General features: G+C 36.8%; 2 protein-coding genes across 10 annotated transcripts; one reads left to right on the plus strand and one right to left on the minus strand.

Moving 5' to 3' along the window:
• Window position 1: 1 nt before the first annotated feature.
• Window positions 2-15,040, minus strand: LOC131796127 (somatostatin receptor type 5-like). Of its 3 annotated transcripts, XM_059113764.2 has the most exons (3): window positions 7,946-8,037; window positions 7,589-7,784; window positions 4-1,572 (listed from the first exon to the last, which is right to left on the minus strand). In XM_059113764.2, the coding sequence occupies exon 3, from the start codon at window positions 1,532-1,534 to the stop codon at window positions 395-397; it is 1,140 nt and encodes a 379-aa protein (XP_058969747.1). In that variant the 5' UTR covers window positions 1,535-1,572; window positions 7,589-7,784; window positions 7,946-8,037; the 3' UTR covers window positions 4-394. The 3 variants fall into 3 exon arrangements, with proteins under 3 accessions (XP_066021361.1, XP_058969748.1, XP_058969747.1); XM_066165264.1 differs by lacking the exons at window positions 7,589-7,784; window positions 7,946-8,037 and adding an exon at window positions 14,987-15,040 and having other exon boundaries at window positions 2-1,572; XM_059113765.2 differs by lacking the exons at window positions 7,589-7,784; window positions 7,946-8,037 and adding an exon at window positions 4,582-4,674 and having other exon boundaries at window positions 2-1,572.
• LOC131796116 (5-hydroxytryptamine receptor 4) lies at window positions 8,891-21,271 on the plus strand. Of its 7 annotated transcripts, none has more exons than XM_059113750.2 (3): window positions 10,866-11,024; window positions 18,967-19,046; window positions 20,230-21,271. In XM_059113750.2, the coding sequence occupies exon 3, from the start codon at window positions 20,270-20,272 to the stop codon at window positions 21,269-21,271; it is 1,002 nt and encodes a 333-aa protein (XP_058969733.1). In that variant the 5' UTR covers window positions 10,866-11,024; window positions 18,967-19,046; window positions 20,230-20,269. The 7 variants fall into 7 exon arrangements, with proteins under 7 accessions (XP_066021398.1, XP_066021401.1, XP_058969733.1 ...); XM_066165284.1 differs by lacking the exon at window positions 10,866-11,024 and adding an exon at window positions 12,751-12,818 and having other exon boundaries at window positions 18,972-19,046; XM_066165301.1 differs by lacking the exons at window positions 10,866-11,024; window positions 18,967-19,046 and adding an exon at window positions 8,891-8,970.
• Window positions 21,272-21,335: the final 64 nt, after the last annotated feature.

A 21,335-nucleotide genomic window follows, 5' to 3' on the forward strand; every position in this document is an offset into this window, starting at 1 on the left:
TATTCGTTCTTTACTAAATTGGTGTTATGAAGTATAATCATTTTCCTCACAATGCAGTCACTTCCAGTGTGAGCAAGTGGTCATACTTTAGGACAAGTGTGTTTACCATGATGAATAATCGCATCGTACAGCCCATTTTAAACAAAGGACGTGTTGGAGAAAACAAACCTAAGTCTGTCTCTACTTGTTGTTAAGCTGGCCCCATAAACATATTTCGACTGATCACTTCAATTTAAGTGAGAACGGTGAATTTACCTCTCATTTCGTTCACTTTCCTTCTAATCATTGCATAGATATTACAGAGGAATCAAGAAAGATTTCACTCTCAAACCAAACTCAAATACCCTAATGTTATTAAACAAATGGCTGAAATCCTGTGGAAGCTTAGAAATGTTCAACTATTCCCGTTTGCTTCTGGCGTAAATACTGTTTTAAACCTGTCAGTCTCACAGCTACTTTCCTTTGTATCCATCATTGTGATCCTGCGTAGTTTAAAGGTAGAAATCGACGCCTTGTTTGCCCCTTCCTTTGGATGGGTTTCCTGAAATGCTGATTGCAGAAACCTGTTCGAATCGTTCACTGTCTCTCGAGAAAACAAGCCCTTCAAGTCTTTTCTAAAACTACGACTTAACGTTGTATACAGAATGGGATTAAAACAACTATTTGCAGTGGTTAGAAGTCTGGCAAACTCATACAGCTGCCTAGTGGCATACGAGTTCAACAGTGATGGATTTGCAATGATACTTAAAATGATCACTTTGTGCGGTAAGATGCATGCCGCATAAACTAACACCAGACCCGTCAACAACTTCGTGGTCTTTCGGTTTTGCTTCTGCCGTTTTTCAGCAACATGCACGCTTGTGTAAATGCCTCGTCTATTGTTCTGCTTGTGAGCCTTTCGTAAGTGGCTGATAATTCCAACGTAAAAGTAAACGAGGCAGAATGCAGGAATTATGAACTGTGGATTAACCAACGCCATGATGTAAGTAAGGTTGAACGAAAGCTGGCTTGGCCACCATTGTATGTCAATGAGACACCTCCCGTTTGGTTCCAAGGTTAGGGCAAACACGAATGGTAGTTGCAGTAAGCACGAGTAGACCCAACCAAACGTCACCATAGCCACAGCTTTTGTTTTGCTAAATGGACTCTTCAGCGTCTTCACAATCGCAAGGTATCGCTCATAGCCGATGCAAATCAACATCGACCCCGAAACCGTGACGGAAACAGCGCTCAAAATGTTAATTAGCTTGCAAAGAACAAAACCAAAAGGCCATATGGAGTGGTTCTCAAGGTAAGCCAGGTCAAAGGGAAGGTATAAAAACAAAACCAATAGGTCAGACATGGCCAAGTTTAATATGAAGTATCCTTTTGCGGAACCTAAGTTTTTCTTCTTTGTACCAAGGATAACAGCACAGACTAAAATATTTCCAAGTACACCGATCACAAAAACCACAGGGTACAATACCAGGCGTACTACGCGGATCGCGAGGTGCTCGTCAAAGGCGTAACTGCCGTTCGCCGTTGTATTGTTCATGGTGTTCTTTCAGTTCCTCGTACATGAAAATGAAATTTCTGAAACAAAGAGAGCAAAAATCCAATCATTAGACTTGAGGTTTTGTTTTCCAATTTATGTCATAGTCAATGCAGTAGGAGCGCATGAGAGGTTTCCCAGTGAATTGCAGTAAACGTTTCACGTAAGCATTCTCCATAAGCTATCGAATGTCAAGAAGGTGAAATTTGCTTTCGCACCTCAAGCGAAAAGGAGCACTTTCGAATCTGATCCGGCAAAATTTAATAACTTTTCCCGACAAGCTGACTAAGGGGTTTGTTCGTAGTCAATTTTGACACTTAATTGCACAATTGTATGCAGACGACTTAACAGATTATGTATTTAATGAAAAAATCAATGAGCTACTTTCGAGCAGTGTGAAAAGCGAACCAACTTTGTTTACAATTACGTTGTTGCAGAGATGCTTAAAAACATAGGAAAATCAAGGAGTCAACTCACAACCCTTGTGTTACTCAAACAGGTTAAGAATTGTGAATAAGTATAATTCTCTACCATGGCTAACTTATTTCTGAGACCATCTGAATTGGTAATTCTTTAAGAAAACAAAGTGTTACCATGAAAACATGGAAATGTGAACAGTTACCTTTACTGCGAAAGCCATACCAGAAAAGACACTTTCTTTACCATTTAAAAGGATAAAATGACCCAGTGTGATGTTCTAGGAATTAATGACACTATAAATCCAACTGTACTTTCCAAATCTTTAGCTTTATTCAAATATTATCCGTACCGCGGCTAAAGGACATATTTTTGAACTGTTTGAGTAACAATACACAAGGTGTCAAACCAAGATGAACTGTTTCAGTTTGAACCTATCGCTCCGCTTAGATGAATAAAATTACTCAAAACATTTTTAAGACCAACTTCGCTGGTAGACTTTGTCGAGAACGATGGGGACGAGAATTTAACAATTTATACATGAATCATGGAGAGAAACCCATTAGATACAGCTCGTGAAACCTGGGTCTTGTCCGGTAATGAAACAATCGACAACTTTAGTTCGTAAGTTGCTATAGCGACTAAAAACGAAGATTTATTTATTAGGGTGACTTTTACGTAGGTTTACCTGAGAAAGTATATTGAAGCTCATGAAAACGAAGATTTGAGAGGGAGAGACGATATGTTTGGAATTTTCTAAATCAATCGAGAACTGAAATATCAAAAGTGAGCCGTGGTAAATTTTGAACAGGAATTGGGAGAACACGCTCTGAAGTTGACATGCTATCTGCTACTTATTTCAGTTAATTAAGAGGCTGACGTTAAGAAGCACTTAACCATGTCGCAGAAGTGTAACACCCGATACACATGCGTCGAGTTCCTGCCAAGATCTTCCCTGTGCCAAATTACTAGCGTTAATTCTGCTGGTAGTTTTTATCTGCCTTTATCTACCGATATTTTTTATCTTTTTTTTTTATTGAAGACTTTCGAATGCATGGCTTTACTTTGCTTCACTATGTCAAGTGAAGTTTGTGACAGCATTAAACTCATATCCAACTCAAACAACCACTTTAATTGTTTCTCTCTAAACCGCCGTCAGTTTTGAAATAGAGAATTCAATAGATGACATCACCCATCAAATTCAATCTTAATCTTACTCAATACCATTATTTTCAGTTCTTTCACAAGATATCATTACATAATCGAACTCTCCTGGTTTTTCCCTCTCAAAAATCAAAACTATATTTGGAACGAATCCCAAAGGAGAGCTTGGCTTCCATATTCGTTTCTTCAACCGCAGTTCACATACCGTATTTATTCGACTATAAGCCGAGCGATTTTTACACAAATTGAAACTGAAGTGAGTTAAAATTTGGGCTGTAGAGGGTATACGATTTTCATATATTTACAGAGAACTTGGTTGTTACACAGGGTTTCAATCGTTATCGATAATATCTTCTTATTGCAAGAGTAATGATATTACTTACGGGAAGCTTCCCAATCTTTGATGTGGAGAACTTGAATAGCATTTTTTTTTTCAATCTAATTATGTTATGACGAAGTTCAAAATGGTTAATATTAAAATTTAATGATTGCCGATGAGACAACAATGTCTTGCAAGTCTATATATGCTGCGCTAAAAACATACTTTGATCCCTTATAGTCGGAAGAAACTTCGGCTTTGCACTCAGAGATATATTGCACCATGTATGATGTATTTAATATTTTGAAAACATGGAAGATACGTGTCGATAAATCTGACAACCATAGTATTCAGTATTTAATTAGAAATGTGGTTTGGCAATAGGAAAACTGATTCAGATTTGTGTTTACTGCAATTTCGAACGGTGAAATCAGCAGAATTTTTTCACAATGATGCAAAAGCCACCGAGAGGTGGGCATGAAGATTTTATTTCTTGCCCCTTATTGTCTGCATAAATTGGGTTGTAAACCCCTCTAAGATCAAATGGATCTCCGAAAAACGTTATAGTCACATGAGGGGTTCTTGTAATGTCCAGTATGTTGTCAAAAAATGATTGACTGAAGACTCTCGATCAGGAATCCTTCATCAAAAGTGGCACAACTACCTATTCCTTTCCATCTTCGGCTCAACAAGACGCGAACAACAACGAAAATATTCGATTTGGTACGTGATGATGTGGGACCAAACTATAAACAGCATATAACCAGTTTAATTTCTGCGGAAAAACTGAAAAATTAATAGACTAGTTGAAGCTAAATCTTTTTTCCATGATGTCCTGCATGTAACAGAGGGTTAAACATGAAACAAAATAAAGATAGGCGTGAAAAGGGGAACAGATTGTAACCTAGTTGAGTTTAGCTCAGAAGGAATGAAGTGTGTTAAGTCTGTTGCGTCGATAATTCTTGTAGTACAATAATTCGCTTCCACTTCTAACCAATGATAACTTCCACAGCTACTAGATCTACAGTACTGATAAATAAAATCTGTGAATCATCCTATCTCCATCCCGGCTAGAATTATCCTGATCTTGAAGATTACTCATTTGATGAGCGACGTTCGACGAGAATCAAGAAATGATTTCGTTACGCACCTTTTGTGGATGATGATTACGATGAATAAAGAACTAAATTGTCTGCATAATGGTTTTCCTAGTTCAAAATATCCTCTGTCTCGTTATTGAAATATGAATTATGTGTTTTTACGGCAGACGAACTTTTCATTCGATCGGGAAAAAATGTGTTATACGATTTGCTAGATCACAAACAGATGTTAAGTAAATCGAAATATAATCAGGAAGAATTTTCAGCGTGTTATTGGTTCCTTTTCTCGATGCGTCAACAGCAGCGAATTTCGTCGTTAATAATCGGTTTGTCAAAATTAACATGGAACTTGTCACCGCTATTTTATTCCAACGTATCAACGTTTCTTTGATGCTGGAACAGTAATCCGCGGTGTCTTACAGGCAAATGTGGTACGTGCTAATTGTAACTAGCAGTTATTGAATCTTTCTCCATTAACTAAAAAAACGTAGGTGGATTATTTTCCCTTCTCCAATTAATTTTTTTTACGGAAGATAGTTAAAAACTTAATTTGCAACCCTTGTTCTGAGATAATGGCAATTAACAATTGACGTAAGTAAACCGTGAAAAGCAGCAAGACAAATCTGGGGAGGTTAAACAGACACCTGAACACAATCATGTTTTATAGGAGCTCATAACACTGGCTTAAGCTAAAAACATATTCATGTACTTCACTGAAAAACCGCTTCCTAAAATGATTAGTGAGTTGCCTCTTAATTGAGCCATAAAATATTAGTGAGTGGAAGAGAAACGAAGATTTCACAGCTCTATTACTGGACAAAAAAAACACTCACTTCAACATATTTGTGTGATTAAGTTTAGCACGTTCTGAAGAGATTTAAAACAAGGCGTTTTTCGTGTGATAGCTAGACAACATTATTTTCCTCTTCTCCAAGTGAACAATTATGTTTTTTCGCTGTCTAACGTTAGCAGTTAACGCCAAAACGTTTATTTCTTTCTTGGTCAGAAGCGCATTCGCCGTTGGAAGGCTATATAAAATGTCACTGTATGAGTATCTTTTGCTTTAACTTTTCATTTATGTGAATATTTGCATATTTCAAAGTAATTCAATGAGGAGAAATTCATCGAACACCTGGACTATCGAAAATATATTATGAACAATTTCTATCGTAATGAGAAGTGGTTCTAGAGGCATTAAAAATCAGTATTGACTAATTGATATGAAAAGTAGCCTGGCTATACTTTTACGTGATCATTAACTGAGAAAGTTTTCAGTGTTTCCTTCCATCAGGAATTGTGCAAAAGATAACTATCTCTTTCGTAATCCTCATTTCCTTAAGGTTTCTTTCGATTTCCGCTAAAACAGATCAACTTAATGCGGACACATTTTCAGTTTGAAATTTTTAATTTATTTATTGAAGAAACGTCAGCGAATCAGGCAAACGGCTATGTCGCTTTGAACATTAGTAGTATCTCGTATTTATAGAAGCGACGGCTTAAAAATTTTTTTTCAAAGCCCGTTATAAGCTATGAAGAGCAGAGAACACTAATGAGCTAAAGAACAGTTAGTTAACCTGTCGATGAAGGAACAAGTTTGTGTAAAAAGATAAGACTTCTGATGATCCCTGTTTGCGAACAATTAAGCTTTCGCTATTATACGCCTTTAACTTTTTTTCCTGGTTTTTTTTTTCGAATAATTGAGCATAAAAATCCTGATCTCGCCATTTTTCGTCCGATAACCTACATTTCTTCAATTGTAATCTGTTACGTTAGCTTGCATATATATAGGACTCTATGAGTTTAATCAAACTTTCTTGACTGCACTTGTATTTGATAAGTGTTATCGTGTTTTCCGCTGAAAATATTTCCATCCCCTGTAAGAGTCCTGCAGCTTAGTAGAAGCTAATGTAATAGAGCGGCTTTTCGCTTGGGAGCATTTCTGACCTCCCTTAGTCTTACGGAACGAGCCTCTCCTAGGGAAGGTTTATTTTCCAGGGGTATTAAGAGCAAGAGCTTTCTGAAAAAACTGGTTAGGGGAAGAGGCTGAGTGTCCTGCTTCTGTAATGAGATTGCATTTGGTTTTTGTGTTGTAGATAACAGCAGCAGAAATGAAACATGTAGATGAGGTTTCAACTATCACATGCCAGAATAGATTTAAAGTCACGTTTTAAGCGTATCTCTTTTTTATCAGCCATTTCAGCTTATCTTTGATTCCACGTTTTATACCTAATTATTTTTCCCGACTTGCTAATTATTTTTCACAAACCACCGATCACGCAAATATCAGTGCAAAAGTCGCCTTGATTGTATTGTATGTGAGGAGGGCTGGTTTGGCCAGCCTCGTTATAGCACAGAAATTCTACATGGTATCGGGTTATGTTTAAAACATTTTACACTCGTCGCTTGAAAAATCACACCTGGCATCAGCTCGTCAGTTTGCTGTAGCGCATACCGACAACATTATCGTCAACCTTTGCTTGTTCATAAAATTCCATTACCTTACATGTTCTTTAGATAATCTCCGGGCCAAACATTGAACCTTACAGTAAAATATATCCTAATTTAATGGAAATCAGTTTATGTAGGATAAAATATACACGTTATTTGCATAAGATTTGACTGTCAGTAAGTTCGACGTTTTGAGGACTTTTGGCCGTGCCTTGTAGTATAACTTGACTAAATTTTAGAAGCTGACTCCTTTTTTGTTTCGGCTCTATCCTGTCACCCAATCTCTCACAAAGTAGTATCAACTTTTAAAATCGTGCATAGTCCTTAACTCCTCACCAATTATAAGGAATGTGAATCATCAGCGGAGAAGAAATTAATGTATATGGTGACAAACAATCTAGTTTTCATCCGCTTTAGTGATTAGCAAAAAAAAAACGTCAACAATAGTCTGTTAGGATCTGATATTGGAACTGCTTTCTGAGGGTCCACTGAACCCCTCTGCAAATTGTTTTCACGTCAGAAATATTGAGGTTTTTGACACTTCATTCATAATCTTTTAGAACTGCATCGCGTTAAAATTCGCGGATGAATTGTTTCTTATCGACTGACCTGTTTTACTCTGTCTGGTGCTTCAAAAGAAACTCGTTTTTGTTGTAACCTCCATACCGCTAGGTCTGTGATAACTTGGATTTCATCCTTTGCAGATACCGTCAATGAAATGTTAGGGAATGGGTAGTGCCCACAATCACCTCCGTTCATGACATACACCAGAGTAAATTTTATAAAACGAGGAAACTCGAGTGAGCTGAAAAGGATAGTTGAGAATACACGTGAGCACGTGGCGCTGTCCAAAATGATATCATAAAAGGTCAGATGTACCAGAAAAAACCTTATTAACTCAACTACCAACTAGTTTAATTTCAATTCTCCGTAGAGTGGAATGGAAAGTAGAACATCTTGACTCACCTCACCTTCCATATGACACATGAACAGTGATTGACTGCTCATGGACCTTTGTGAAGAGATTGGAAAATTGTAGGACGTGACCATTGTCAAATCTGGTCGGTGTAGAAGTCAATCTAAAACTTTTCACCGGTGGATGCCGACACGTAACACTGGAAAACACGACGAAAAAGATCGAAGTAGTGTAGGATTTGAACCCGAGAAGAGTTCAACCTTTATTGTCTGTCAAACGTCATCGCGCAACAAAAGATTACTCAGACTTCGCTAAATTATGTGAGCCAGACGCCAGATTGAAGACATTTGAAAAAATTCAAGCAAAACATCTTGCAAAACAAAAGCTTCGTTCACATGTTATGTTCATTTAAAAAAAAACGCTTCCACGTTCGCTCAGAATAAAAAGAGACAGTCACGAATCACGAGTAAATGGAAACTTTAATCACATTTCATGAGAGGAAAATAGCCCCAATAATGTTTCGCGAAAGATCACTGAAAAAGGGACCCTCTGCGCCTCATACTTGTCCATAACTATCAGCTGGAAGCAGAAGTTCATACGACTTTGCCCCTCAAAACAATTATTTCAAAACGATTAGTCTATCACTGGTCCGACTGATAGCTGACAACTACCACAAGGAGCCATTACTGAGTAACAAAACCTTATTTACATACATACATGTAACAGGAGCATCTGGCATTCCGGAAACAACGAGGAACCTTAAACAATCAGCATTTTAAATTTTATTCTATACTGACCGATATCCGTGTGGAAAGTAACTCGTCATGGACATGCAGCGTACTTAGCGTATCCCCATGATTGATATTAGCCGAAGAATTTGAATGAACTAACTAAGGAAAAGTATAAAACGGTAGTTACGAAAACGAAGGATCTTCGTTTTCGTAGGGGGTCTTCGTTTTCGTAATGGGTCTTCGTTTTCGTAACTACCAGCATGAAACACAGTTAAGTCTTTGTTTACTTCATCGTTGTTCAGCGCACAGCACAAAGGGCTAGGTTTTCACACCATTTGGGTAAGGTAAGTGAAATTCGGTAAACGGAAGACTAAGGCTAAGGGAGAGGGCAGTGGGGTCCAATGGCTTTTATCCAATACTCCCATAAAACCGACTTGTTCCACTGGATTCATGTGATTCATATGCATAGAGTGAGACACCTGGAGTGGAAGTGTTTAAATAAGGTAATTTAAAGGCGATTGTGGAGCCATGGGGAGCCAGGATACCGAGTGAAAAGATGAATAAATTATAGTCGCTCAAGTATATCTATCTCTGCTGTTGTGCATCAAAGCGCTCGAAGTTATTTGTTCCCGGGGAATGTTTGGTAACTGGGAATCCTTTATCTAGTAGGTATTCCACGTTTCATTACAGCGCACTAATATGATAGTTTTTCATTGACATATTTTCATACGAACTTTTAACATTGTTTTATTGAGACAAAGTTATAAAGTCATAGTACTTCTTTCTTGCGAGAGTGAGCTACACAATTTGATGATACATCAGTGATTGTCGAATTATTAATTGTAACTCCAAAGCGAACAACTTGAAATAATGAGAAAACCGACTATTACGACAAAGTGTTGGTCTTAAATTCTTTGTGATTCGGAATGTCCGAATGATTATTTGCTATGTTTGGAATAGCTTTTTTCTTTTTTTTTTTTCTTTTTGTGTTTTTCGTTAAAACGAAAAACACATATTTATTTATAGAAAAATTATCAGAAATTATCTTTCATTTTCTTAAATTGTAAGTCCAGGCTTTCACTTGGATTGTTGATAGTAAAAACAATTACATAAGAAAATACTTCCTTGGAAAAAAATTGTTGTGGCTTTTTCGAATCAACGGATACATCGATAAAGCAATTCTTGCTTTATGGCTGTTTTCAAAAAGCTTTTTTATTAATGATGGCTGTCGGGTTTATCTTAAAACGTTGTCTTAACTGATTAAAACTTTCACCCAAAGGAGTCACTCGTGATGAATTGGCCATAAGTAATATAATTATTTAGCGTAGACTTAAAGAGGAAAGATCAATACTGACGTTGAATAACCAGTAAAATGGAGTCACGCAATGAGCCAACTTAGTTCACAGTTAAACCTGCATGAAGATGCCATCTACGGGCTCCTTTCCAGTGCCCGCCTAACTCAGAGGTGAGCCTTTCAGAGCTTTATTATCAACACATAAATAGGTAATAGTTAGCCTTATATTCAGATCAGGTTAAAAACGCGTAGAAATTCCAAGAAAGCAAACAAACTAATCGAATGATGTATGAAAATGTCGGGCATCAAAGGCTAACGCGGAGAGCAATTTTAAAGCTGTTGAGAGAAATGCAAGGAAAGAGAGAAATGATTTGCTTTGTAACGTCCGGCATGTCGCTGAAACCATTTATTAACCCTTAAATTCCCATGATTGAACAAGACAGAAATTCTCTTTACAATTTCGTTGCAATATTAAGCGAACAAGAGATGAGAATAAAGAAAAATATTGATTGGGGGATATAAGTAGATGTAGTTCCAAATATTCTCCGGACAAACATCATAAGAAATGTATGGTTGGCAGTAAGGAGAATTGCTAAGGAAATCTTGGAAGCGAAAGGGGTCAAAAACATCTGCTAATCTAAATGTTTTAATAAAGGCGTCAGGCTTTTAAGTAGACTCTGACAGTTATTTTTAATCTGCATTTGGCTTCTGAAAGTATTTTGCAATTAGATCTGAAGACGATAATTATTCATTAGTGACATATTCGCTAAGCGCCGTTAATCCATCATAAGAAACTAACAATTTACTCGATGTCTAAGATCAATTAAAAGAAAAACTGCCTAGGGTCGAACATAGATAACGACAAAATACACAACGTTTCATAAATAAGAGGAATTGTTTGGCTCATTTTTGAAGGCAAATTTTATTATGGGACACCTGCTGTTGAATGATAAAGAGTTTTATGTTGATAAACTCAATTTTCTTCAGACGAATGTCCAGCCCTTGGAAAACGGAAGACACGCACATCTCTGACACTTTTCTCCGTAGTTTTGAAGCTAAACGTTGATGAAGAGTCATACAGTTAATGCACTAACACAATGCCAGGTAAATATTTCAGTGTTTTAATTACAGAAGTGTTCAGCCGGTTAGATAACAGTGCCTCAAAAAGGAAAATGTTTTTTATAATGAGAGATCTAAGAAGTTAAAACTTAAACTTTTAAATTCAATGTACATTTGAGTAGGTACGAGAGGAAACAAATAACGAATTCAAATTTAAAATAAGCTGAATATTTCACTGTCACATCTAGTTATTGTTTTAAGATATCTTCATTACGAAAATACTGAGATCGGTAATTTCAAAATCCACTTCTGTCAAGATAAACTTGAACGTACTTGTTAAACATATCAGTGATGTTTTTCATTAATAGTTTTCCTGTAACTTCAATTTTTCTCGTGGCATATCACAAAAAATCTTCAGAGCCTGTGCAAATTCTCGTCGGTAGAGAAGATAAGATACATTGATCTCTCCGCCAAATATAAAAATATATTACCTCATCGAATAGAAATGTTTGAAATTGAAATTTTAAAATTGTAAGAATTGATTAGTCCGTACGATAATATGGCGCTCAGTTATAATTTCATTCTGGTTTTAAGTGCTTTTCAGTTTTTGTCGTTTATTTACGAAATTTAACAACACTACAGGGTCATAAAACTGCAGTTAACTTTCGCCTTTGAGTTCATTGAAAAGATAATTGAGACCAGGGCGCTAAATTTTGGCGTTTGTTTTTCTAAACAAAACCAAAGGTTACCTATGAACTAGCATTAACTCACAGTGGACCGGCCCCCAACCGATGAGAAACCGGTCGGAGTTTGCTCGACCTTCCTTACTTCTTGTTGTTGGTGTTTTTACTTTTCTCTGACTTTAAATTTCCAGTAAAGCTGCATGGAACGGGTGGACATCATATCCAGAGAAAAATTGAAATATTTTATTTCTGTTTACTGATCATTCGACTTTTTTATGATAACAATTTTGTGTTTATGTGTTAACCTTTGAAATAATTAATTCTTCCTAGTTAGGAATTCAAACATCTATCTTCCCGACAACTGGAACCTGCTGTTCATTGAAAACAGATTATTTAATCATCGAATGTTGCTCAGCGTCTGAAACGTAATGGGTTGAATGGCGAATTGAAGTAACACAGACACATTTTCAAAAATATCCATTGTTTTCTTATCGCAAATATTTAGATTACATATAATAAGGATACAGTCCCTGTAAAGACTAAATCGCTGATGCATCAACAAGTGAACCAGCTTTCGCAGCCGGACTGGCAGCATATTCCGATATCTCAAATTACCCTCCAGTAGCTTTTATCTCGAATGTTTTTCCTTTTTTCTTTTCATAAATTCATTCCAATTTGTCTTTCCTGAGAATTAATACTAATCAGATTACAAAAATAAAAAACATATCGATGCGTTAAGTGAGACAAACTCAAACAAAGGCATAGATATGCCTCACTGTAAAATGAACGCATTTTCAGCAAGCTCTTCGCTAAAAGGAAGCATTTCTTCTATGTCTGAAGGCTGAGTGAGAGTTGTAGGTTAATCATTTCTATTGGCAGAACTTAACTGATTGTTTGATTATTTATCGAAATTGAGCTAGATTTTGTAACATTGTTCTGAAATATGTTGATTTTTACGAAATAGAATGATGTGTGTTTTCATCGTTTCCTGAGCAGTCATTCAAAGCACTTTAGTGCCAGCTGCATTATAGATAGAGGTAGCTTATATTTCTCATCACATATGTAGAGAAACAGGGGTGGTTAATAGCTTCAAATTGGTTTATTCGAATCGGGAAAGAACAGGGCCTAGGCGCAAGAAGAACAGAAATTGAACAACGTGAGTTATATGTCATTTCTTTTCCTTTTTTATTAAGTTTCCGACGGAATTGATTACTGAGGCCGTCATTTTTCCAACATATCAAAGACTCTATGAAAAGAAACAATTATATTGCATGCACGCCATGTCGACAAAAACATTTAATATCATCCGGCTAAACTTCGTAGTCAGAGGTCCTCCCGATTATGAGGCATGGAGGCGTTAGTCAGCCTGACCAATGTCAAATAATAGTTTCTTTTAGGATTTTAGTTCTGTGCAATGTGTCAAATCTTCCCACCAGTCATATATCAGAAACACTTTAGATATAAGGATCGGGTCGCATTAGAGCGAATTCAAATAACTATCGACTCAAAAATTGCTAACAATTTTGCGTTTTCCGAAGTTCTGCGACAGTTACATCAAACTAATATCCTTTGACCAAAACTCCACTGATTGATTCCTACGTTAATCACAACCCATCTCGCTCTAGAGGAAACTGAAAAAAAACTCGGGTTCATTTTCCTGCTAATCTTTTGCGTTGTGGTTCAAGATTGCGTTTCTTGAGATGGATTCGATACTTGCGAATGGAGGAGAGTTTCTAGTTGAAGCCAAAGGTTCTCCAAATTGCTGCCAGTTTAACAGTACCCAGGGTACCAAACACAGGCATTTGAATTAAAAGCTGCACCCAAAGTCGTTTTCTTCGACAGAAAAAGGTTCAGATGAACGAGGAGAATCCTGTAACCCCGCGTCAAAGACAAGCGGACTAAAGTTGACAGATTTTTTGCTTAAACAAACAAAAAAGCCCTTGTGTAACCCGTGCCTAACAACTAAGATCAGGATTTATTCCAACAACGTTATGTTCAATACACCTTCGATGTATAAAGAAACTCCTGACGAATACTAAAACCTTTGTCTTGATCCGCAGTGTGCATACAAAGTCGAATTGGCATTAGAGAAACCGTCAAGAATTATCGTAATGAATTCTATACATGCGCATAAAGATTTATGTAACTCGAGGGACTGTTGATCATGATGACTTTCACGAGAACCTTTCGCAAAGAGGCTTCGATGTTCCAATTCTACTGCGAAAACGTTCACCTTGGCGCCTAACATTGTTTTTTGTTTTGTTTTTTTCTTTTTTTCAAAAAATATGAACTTATTATGTCCGAAATGTGAGTAGAGAGGAAAATCTTAGAAAATACTGCAGCTGTGAAATTAAGAATAGAAACGATTTCCTTGACAGGCCTAAGAGTGTATACTGTCTAATAACGACAAAATCGCAAAATGTGAAATATTGAACCTTTTGCAGTTCGTGACGAGCTGTCAGTCTAAATATCGCTTTTAAGAAATGATTGAGATTGTTATTGAACCTGGCAGACGGTTTAAATTACAACCAGAAGCAAATCGTGTATTGGTAGCGAGCGCATTTTTATCTTTATCATATACACGCAAATTCCACCCTAAGTCGATATCAGCTGATTTTTTTGCTGCTCTGCATTAAAAGACTCAACTTGTTATTAGAAAAAAAGGGGGAAAGCGAAATCACGAATTGACCAGAGACTTAATCGTGTCCTTGAAGAAGTTGCATTGAAACAAAATAGAAACATATAGCCTTACCAAATGATTATTCAGTTGTAAAGGCTACTCTGCTTTACTCAGTACTCTTTCGTTTGATGGTGCTTCAGCCCGTCTGACGGATTGATGCATTTTATTCATCACAGAAGGGCTTATTTGTGAAACATCGCTTTAATTTGACTGAGACATAATAACATTGACAGAAGCTTTTAGGCATAAGTATAAGGGTCCAATATCCTCACCGCAATAACTATATGAATAATAAAGCTATTCCAAGTTTTTGCTGAATAATTGCAAAATTTAACCAATTTCCTTAATGAGGGTATTTCGGCCTTCAAAAATTAGATTTAAAAGAAATGGATAAAAACGACAGAGAAAAAAACCTCTAATTTTAAATGTTAGCTTTATTTTCCTTTTTTTGTTGGCGCACATACCTTACACTGGTGAACAATTAACCAATGGCGTAGCGGTAAAAACAAGGATGATTAATATATTTATCTGTGCAAAGAATTGTCGTCAATTTCTGTTATGATAATCATTTTATGCTTGAACAAAATTGCAATCACTTGACTTGACGCGTGGTAAGATGCATTGCATAGCTGACGAATTCTTACCTTAAACCATAAGCGCTCGACATGCACGGAATTTGTAGCTGACTTCCATCAGGGGATCCAACCACCGTCGTGGAAATATGTGAGGTAACTTGAATAAACGGCGTTATAACATTTTTAAGAGTTACAACAACAGTGTATAATAATTGTGGAATATATGAGTTGTTTTGTTGACATACTTTGCTCCGAAGACCGTTACTTTGGCTTTGTGTAAAATAGACGCAAAATTAGTCTCTGAGCGAAAATCGAAAGGTTCAAATTTGTTTACCGAAAACTGTTGTCATCATCTTCCATAGCACACTTGTCCGATAACGAAGAAACACGAGTCGGACCGGATCTAGTACAACTTGAACTGCAGTAATTTAATTTGAAGTCTAGTTTTGATATTTGGCAAATCCAACAAAACAAACACAATAAAATTCATAGGATGTAAACATCAAATGGCTTATGTGCGAATGCTAGAAATGCAACTTATTGCGGATGAATAATGACAGCTGCTTACTGGCTTGACGGTTATACTTGAAAATTGATCGCCCCAACATGAGATTAACCCTAAGTACAAGCATAATTTTTTTCAATTTGGTGAAAATTTGTGACAGTTTGCATTTGAAATAGAGTAAGTAACCGGAGATACCGAAAAAACTAATATCGTATGCCGTGGAACTCACCATAAAATGTCGCTTGGTCGGTCACATGACTCAAAAAGCCATAAGACAAAAAGGAAAAAACAGTTTTTTTTAAAGCATCTGTACAGCTAACTCGTTATGACGGTCATTCGAGTCCAGTTCCATGAAAAGAGAATTTTATTATCAGTTAAATAATGGAGCCAGCTCTGCTTTTCACTGAGGCAAAATAAAAAGACACTTGAAAAATGAAGAAGACTGATCTTGAAGATGGCTACACCTTTGTACTCTCTTTAGTGCGCGGCGTTCAGGCGTGCGTGTGAGGCCTTTGAAAGCTATAAAATTTGACGCGCAGTCTACAGGGAGGACCGTGGATCTTAGGCGAAAGGTTGTAATTTTGACCCGTCACCTGAGATCATAAAAATAGATCATGTCTTAAGACGAAGAGGTGTCAGTATCTTTAATTACGAATTGTCGGTAGGAAATTAAAGGAAAATTTTGTTCAAAGGTAACATGTCTAATACAATATTGAAAAAATAAAGCGGCGTAGAATCTAATTAACAAAGGTCTTATTATGGAATAAAACTGGCAGAAACGTGAGTTACAAAGATATGTCAATTTTCGTTGGTATACATGTTAGATATGTGCGTTTTTGCTCTTTTCACGTTGGTTCAAGAAATATCATGTTAAAATAGGGTCATTAAATTGCTGATGATTAACTTTCCACATGCAATATTACAGTTTTTTCTCTATTGAAATGTGGCTATGGCGGTGAAAACAGCTAAAGTAAAAGAGGATGCTCTTCAGAACTAGACTTCGCTTTGGAAAATTCATTGCTAATCAAGAGGTACTTTCCCTCTTCCCAAAAGATTTCCGTAATTTCCATTCAATATGATAATTATTCTAAAGTGAGACACTACGTTGAGCTGAACATACATTTACTGAAATTGAAGAAGAACATCATTCTTGACACTCATGCATGATCGACAGGAGTACTTCATGAAAGAGACTTAATGCCCAACGATATTTATCGATTTTGTCTGATTTTGCGGATTTCATAACATGTAGGCTGAATAGCCGGTGTATGTTACACAAAATGGCATCTACTATCATACAGTTGAATTCCAAATCTGAAACCCTCGGTTTCTTCAAACTCCTCGACGATAACTTGCACGAAAGTGTCTTTCCGTCTCGATCAAATACTGTGATTTTACCCCGCGTATTCCTTTTCACCCAGAGGTCTGGAGAATGGGGTTTTAATTTGCCTTCAACAAACGAAGTAAAAGAAATCGATAACTGGATATGTTCATTGTACTTTACATTTCACATGATTCCGCGAAAATTTGTTCTGCGTTTGAAATACTTCTTGCCGTCAACACGTCAATAGACCCTTAGAAAAATTTTGAAAAGTTCGCTAAAGCCTCATATCTTATTGATGATCTTTTGCAACACGTTTGATAAGTTGGTCGTCGAGACGTTCCTCGCCCTTTTCAAAGGAACAGCCGGAGATATAGAGACATTTACTAAATCCAATAATTTGATGTCAGTGCAGTTTGATGTTGAGTTACTACACAACCCGTGTATTCATTTTGGTGTTACAACCAAAGGTTATGACAGCACTTTGAATGTAGCGAATCATAAAATTATCAAGCATTTTTTTTAGCATTTGACAAAACAACTTTTGTAACGCATATTATTGCTCCTAATTATATTTTCTTCACATAGGTGTTTAGGATCCTTCTTGTTCATGAAAAGAATACTGAGTAACCAAGAAGTTCAGGATAGTATTTAAGACAACAATTTTCAGCTAAAGTAAATTAAGATTAAATAAAAGACGTAAAAACCGTGAACAGCCAATCCTATTACGGAAGACAAAACAATTCCACTAATCGGATTTAAGGATCACCTATTGTCGTAACTTTAAAGTTCACCAAATGTTGCGTAAATACTAAATGCAATCAAAGAGAAATGACGTGTTGGTTTGAAATCACAAGAAACACATACCAGATTGATTTATTGTCAGCAGTCAAGAAAGCGTATGTTTTTCTCACACATTTAATTACGTTCATAACAAAGCGTTTCTACTCCTACATCTCCAGGTGTATGCCTAAAAAAAAAGGTCAACAAAACACTAACTCAACATGAAAGCCGGGGAATATTTATTTTCTTGAGGTCGCTGATCAGCATTCCTAGTAAGGCATTACTATTTTTTAATTAAAAAATACTGAACGATAGAAATTTTGAAGTGCGATTCTTTGAGACTATCGCACTGGACTATTGAATTTAAATTTTATTTCTGCCAAATAGATGCAATTTCAAAATCCAAACACTTACCGCTGTGAACCTTTGTTATTAAGCTATCGTAGCTTGAGCGGCGGTAAAATATAACCAGCGGTTTATATGGAGATGACATTTCGTAAGTTAGGCATTTTGAAAAGTAACTATTAAACTGATGAAAACTAATCACACCTTCTCACATAACTCGAGTCCGAGACTGAAGAAGAAAGATCTTAAAAGTAAATCTATGGACGATAAAACAAATTGATAAATGATCAGTTTCCCAATGCCAGTAATAAAAGCTGACATCATTTCCTGGAAACAAAACAGTTCTTTAATTTTTCTATAATAATCTGATTTTTTCTGAAATCGAAACGTCCTCGAAGTGAAAGACGCCCCAAAATACGGTTGAGGAAAGCGTAAATTTACGACGTAAAGTGACTGTTAAGACGTAAGTGACTGTTAACATTAAAAATTTTTACGTGCAAAGTTCGCAGAATAACTCCCTCACCACTTCGTTAAATGGATTAGACTTAATCATTCAAATTTTGCAGTGCTCATGCAACCAAAACGCACTTAAAAATAAGCCCTTGTCAATAGCTTTTGTGATCGAAAATTTAAGTGTAAGTAAAATATCTCACACTAAGGTAATCATGAAAATTGATCACTGAAAACGTTACTTTCTTACCTCACAAATTAAAAACGCATATAGAAAGTACAACTTGAGAGCATGCCCTGAAATTCATCGCTCGTTCCTTCCTCATTAACCGAGCAGGTGAAACAAAAACAATATGGCTTTTTTTTTTTTTCGCAGATATAGCTTTTATTTTCATAGTTTGTCTGCCTCCTTACCGCTTCATTGTGAAGCGGATATTTGTAGCTATTGGAAATGGTTTAATTAAACCTTCGCTGTTGGCAATCGGCAAAACAAAGTCATTGTGAAATGCGAGTCAAGAAAATTTGGTATTAGCATGGCGTGAAAATACTTGCTGAAAGGTCAAGCTCTAACCCAGCGTGTATACCTCTAATGCTTTCAATTTCAGTTTTTTTTTGTATGACATACATTAACTCTTCGCTTCACAGAGCAGTGGCTATTTCGACCGACGAAATCAGCTGAAATGTGTGCTCATTCCTGTCGGAGTCACAGTTCAAATCAACACAAGGTATATCAATAGTTTTGTTCGAAAATAATTTAGAGCTTCGGAGGTTTTAACGTTAAAAACCCGATAGTACCGTTGATTTCAGTTTGCGGTCTGCTTTCATTTTTGTGCACTTCAATCAACAAAACAGATCTTAAATGTATCTCACATTTACTTAAAGAAGTGTTCACCAAGCGGTTTTCTAGCATATAGTGAAGTTCCAAAGTTATACTTTAATTCTGAGGAATGTTTTTCTAGGCAAGATATCCTGTTGTTGTGCAAATTGTTTTAGGACTTATCATATACTAGTCCACTGAACTCATGTTATTCAACCAGACTGCGTCAAGAAAAGTAATTAGATAATCGGCGTCTCCTGCTACGCAGGGAGGAAGTTCAAGTTATAAATGCAAATGGCGTAACTCGTTTTTGTTTTTTAATGAGAATAGTCTATCTTATAAGTTACCTAAATTCTCAGTGTTTTCAAAACTAAAAAGCATGGATGACACTTAAACATTATTACTATCATTATAAACCGAAGGAAACGGCGACTGAAAACTGAAAACATGCATTATCCATTATCGCAGAAAATCCTGCATGGAAGTGCCACCGTTCGCGAATTGACTAGAAGCGAGAGTCGGTGTATTACAACATCCTTTCAAAATTCTTAGCAACAATCGCTATTTATTGAATGTTTTCAATTATCTTACAAAATTTTTGCAAAAGTTCATTTCAAGAGCGTTCATATAAAGAAAAACCGAATTCAATACAGTTCAAATTATCGGTAATTGATATGTTAACATCATCGAAAAGAAAATCTGGGAAAAACGTAAACAATACCCTTTTGCGTGTTTTAAATCGTGAGGAGCATTGAGCTTTCGAGAACATTTTTTACGGACGAGCTATGGATGAGATGATGCCAAAAGCATGCAATGAAGCAGATAGAGTGCAAGAAAGGGAGGGAGAGGGGGAGGGGAGGGGAGGGGAGGGGAAGGGGGAGGGGAGAGGAAAGGGGAGGGGGAGGGGAAAGGGAAAAGGTAACATGCAGGGTCTAGTAGCGGGCCGTGGTTTTCCATAGGGCATGAAGTTCTGAATCAGTGACGAAAAATTTAGCAGAAACGTCAGTGAAAAGGATCTTATAATTAAAAATGATCTAATACTTTAAGTTTGCAAGCCTTCATCATATCAGATGGGTTTCTATTTCTCGCAGAACGATGAGCGATAGACATAAAACACTGAATTGATGTATCATGGCCGACAACAGCACAACGTCTCCTACTCCTTCCCAGGCTTCTGCTCTGACAGCCGGCAATGTTGGTCTCATTTTATATCTGTCTTTCTTGGTTGTAATTGCTTTGTTTGGAAATGGCCTGTTGTTAACAGTAATTGTCAAGAGGCAACTTCTACAAAACGTTCATTACTATTTCATACTCAGCCTAGCTACGTCAGATTTCCTGAACGCTTTGCTGAAGATTCCCACCACTATTCTTGGAAAATTTGATCGCGGCTGGTATCCAAGTTACATCATCTGCTACTTTACTACTCCTCTAGGGGTACTTTTTGGTGCAGCGTCCGTTTTCAGTTTGTCAGCGGTAGCCGTCAATAGATACTTTGTAATTTCGTCACCGCTGAATTACTCGGACAGAATGCCGCCTTTACTAGCCAAGATCATTCTGGCCGTGATTTGGCTCAGCAGTTTTTGTCTCGCGACTCCACCTGTGTTGTGGAGGGAAAAAGAAGCAATCTGCCGTAGTGGAAACATCTCGAAAGAACATTACACTTCTGAAGTGTTGTATTTTTTTCTAGCGTTATGGCTATTCGTGATCCTGATTCCAAGCATAGTTATGAGCGTGTCGTACGTGAAAATTTATTTGATCGCTCGTTATCATGCTTTACAAATAGACTCACAAAACCAGGCCAGTACACTGTGCCAACAGACAAAGAAAAGACGAAAGGATTTCAAAGCTGCTGCGGTGTTAGCCGTGATTGGTGGAATTTTCATCCTTTGCTGGTTTCCTTTCTTCGTCGTGCAGACTGTTCACAAGTTTGGTAAAAGTAAAATCAGTCCGATCTATTTTAACGTTTTCTTATGTGTCATGTATACAAACTCGGCGTTAGACCCTATTCTGTTGTTTCTTTTTAATGCCGAGATACGAAGAGCATTGATAAAAATGCTCTGCAAAGCGCTCTTCAAACCCAAGGCACTCTCATCTCAATCAGAGCTGTCTTCGTTTTTAAATCAAGGAACATGACGGAAGGAAGAAAGACCAAAGAGTGATCCCGAAATATGATAAATAAGAGCTGTACTTATGTAAC

The sequence above is a fragment of the Pocillopora verrucosa genome, chromosome 1 (assembly GCF_036669915.1).
Source record: "Pocillopora verrucosa isolate sample1 chromosome 1, ASM3666991v2, whole genome shotgun sequence".
In the NCBI taxonomy this organism is placed as follows: Eukaryota; Metazoa; Cnidaria; class Anthozoa; order Scleractinia; family Pocilloporidae; genus Pocillopora; species Pocillopora verrucosa.

Excerpts from the sequence above, each read along its gene's own strand:
- LOC131796127 (XM_066165264.1), bottom strand. The coding sequence starts at position 1,534 with ATGAACAATACAACGGCGAACGGCAGTTACGCCTTTGACGAGCACCTC.
- LOC131796116 (XM_066165301.1), top strand. The coding sequence starts at position 20,270 with ATGGCCGACAACAGCACAACGTCTCCTACTCCTTCCCAGGCTTCTGCT.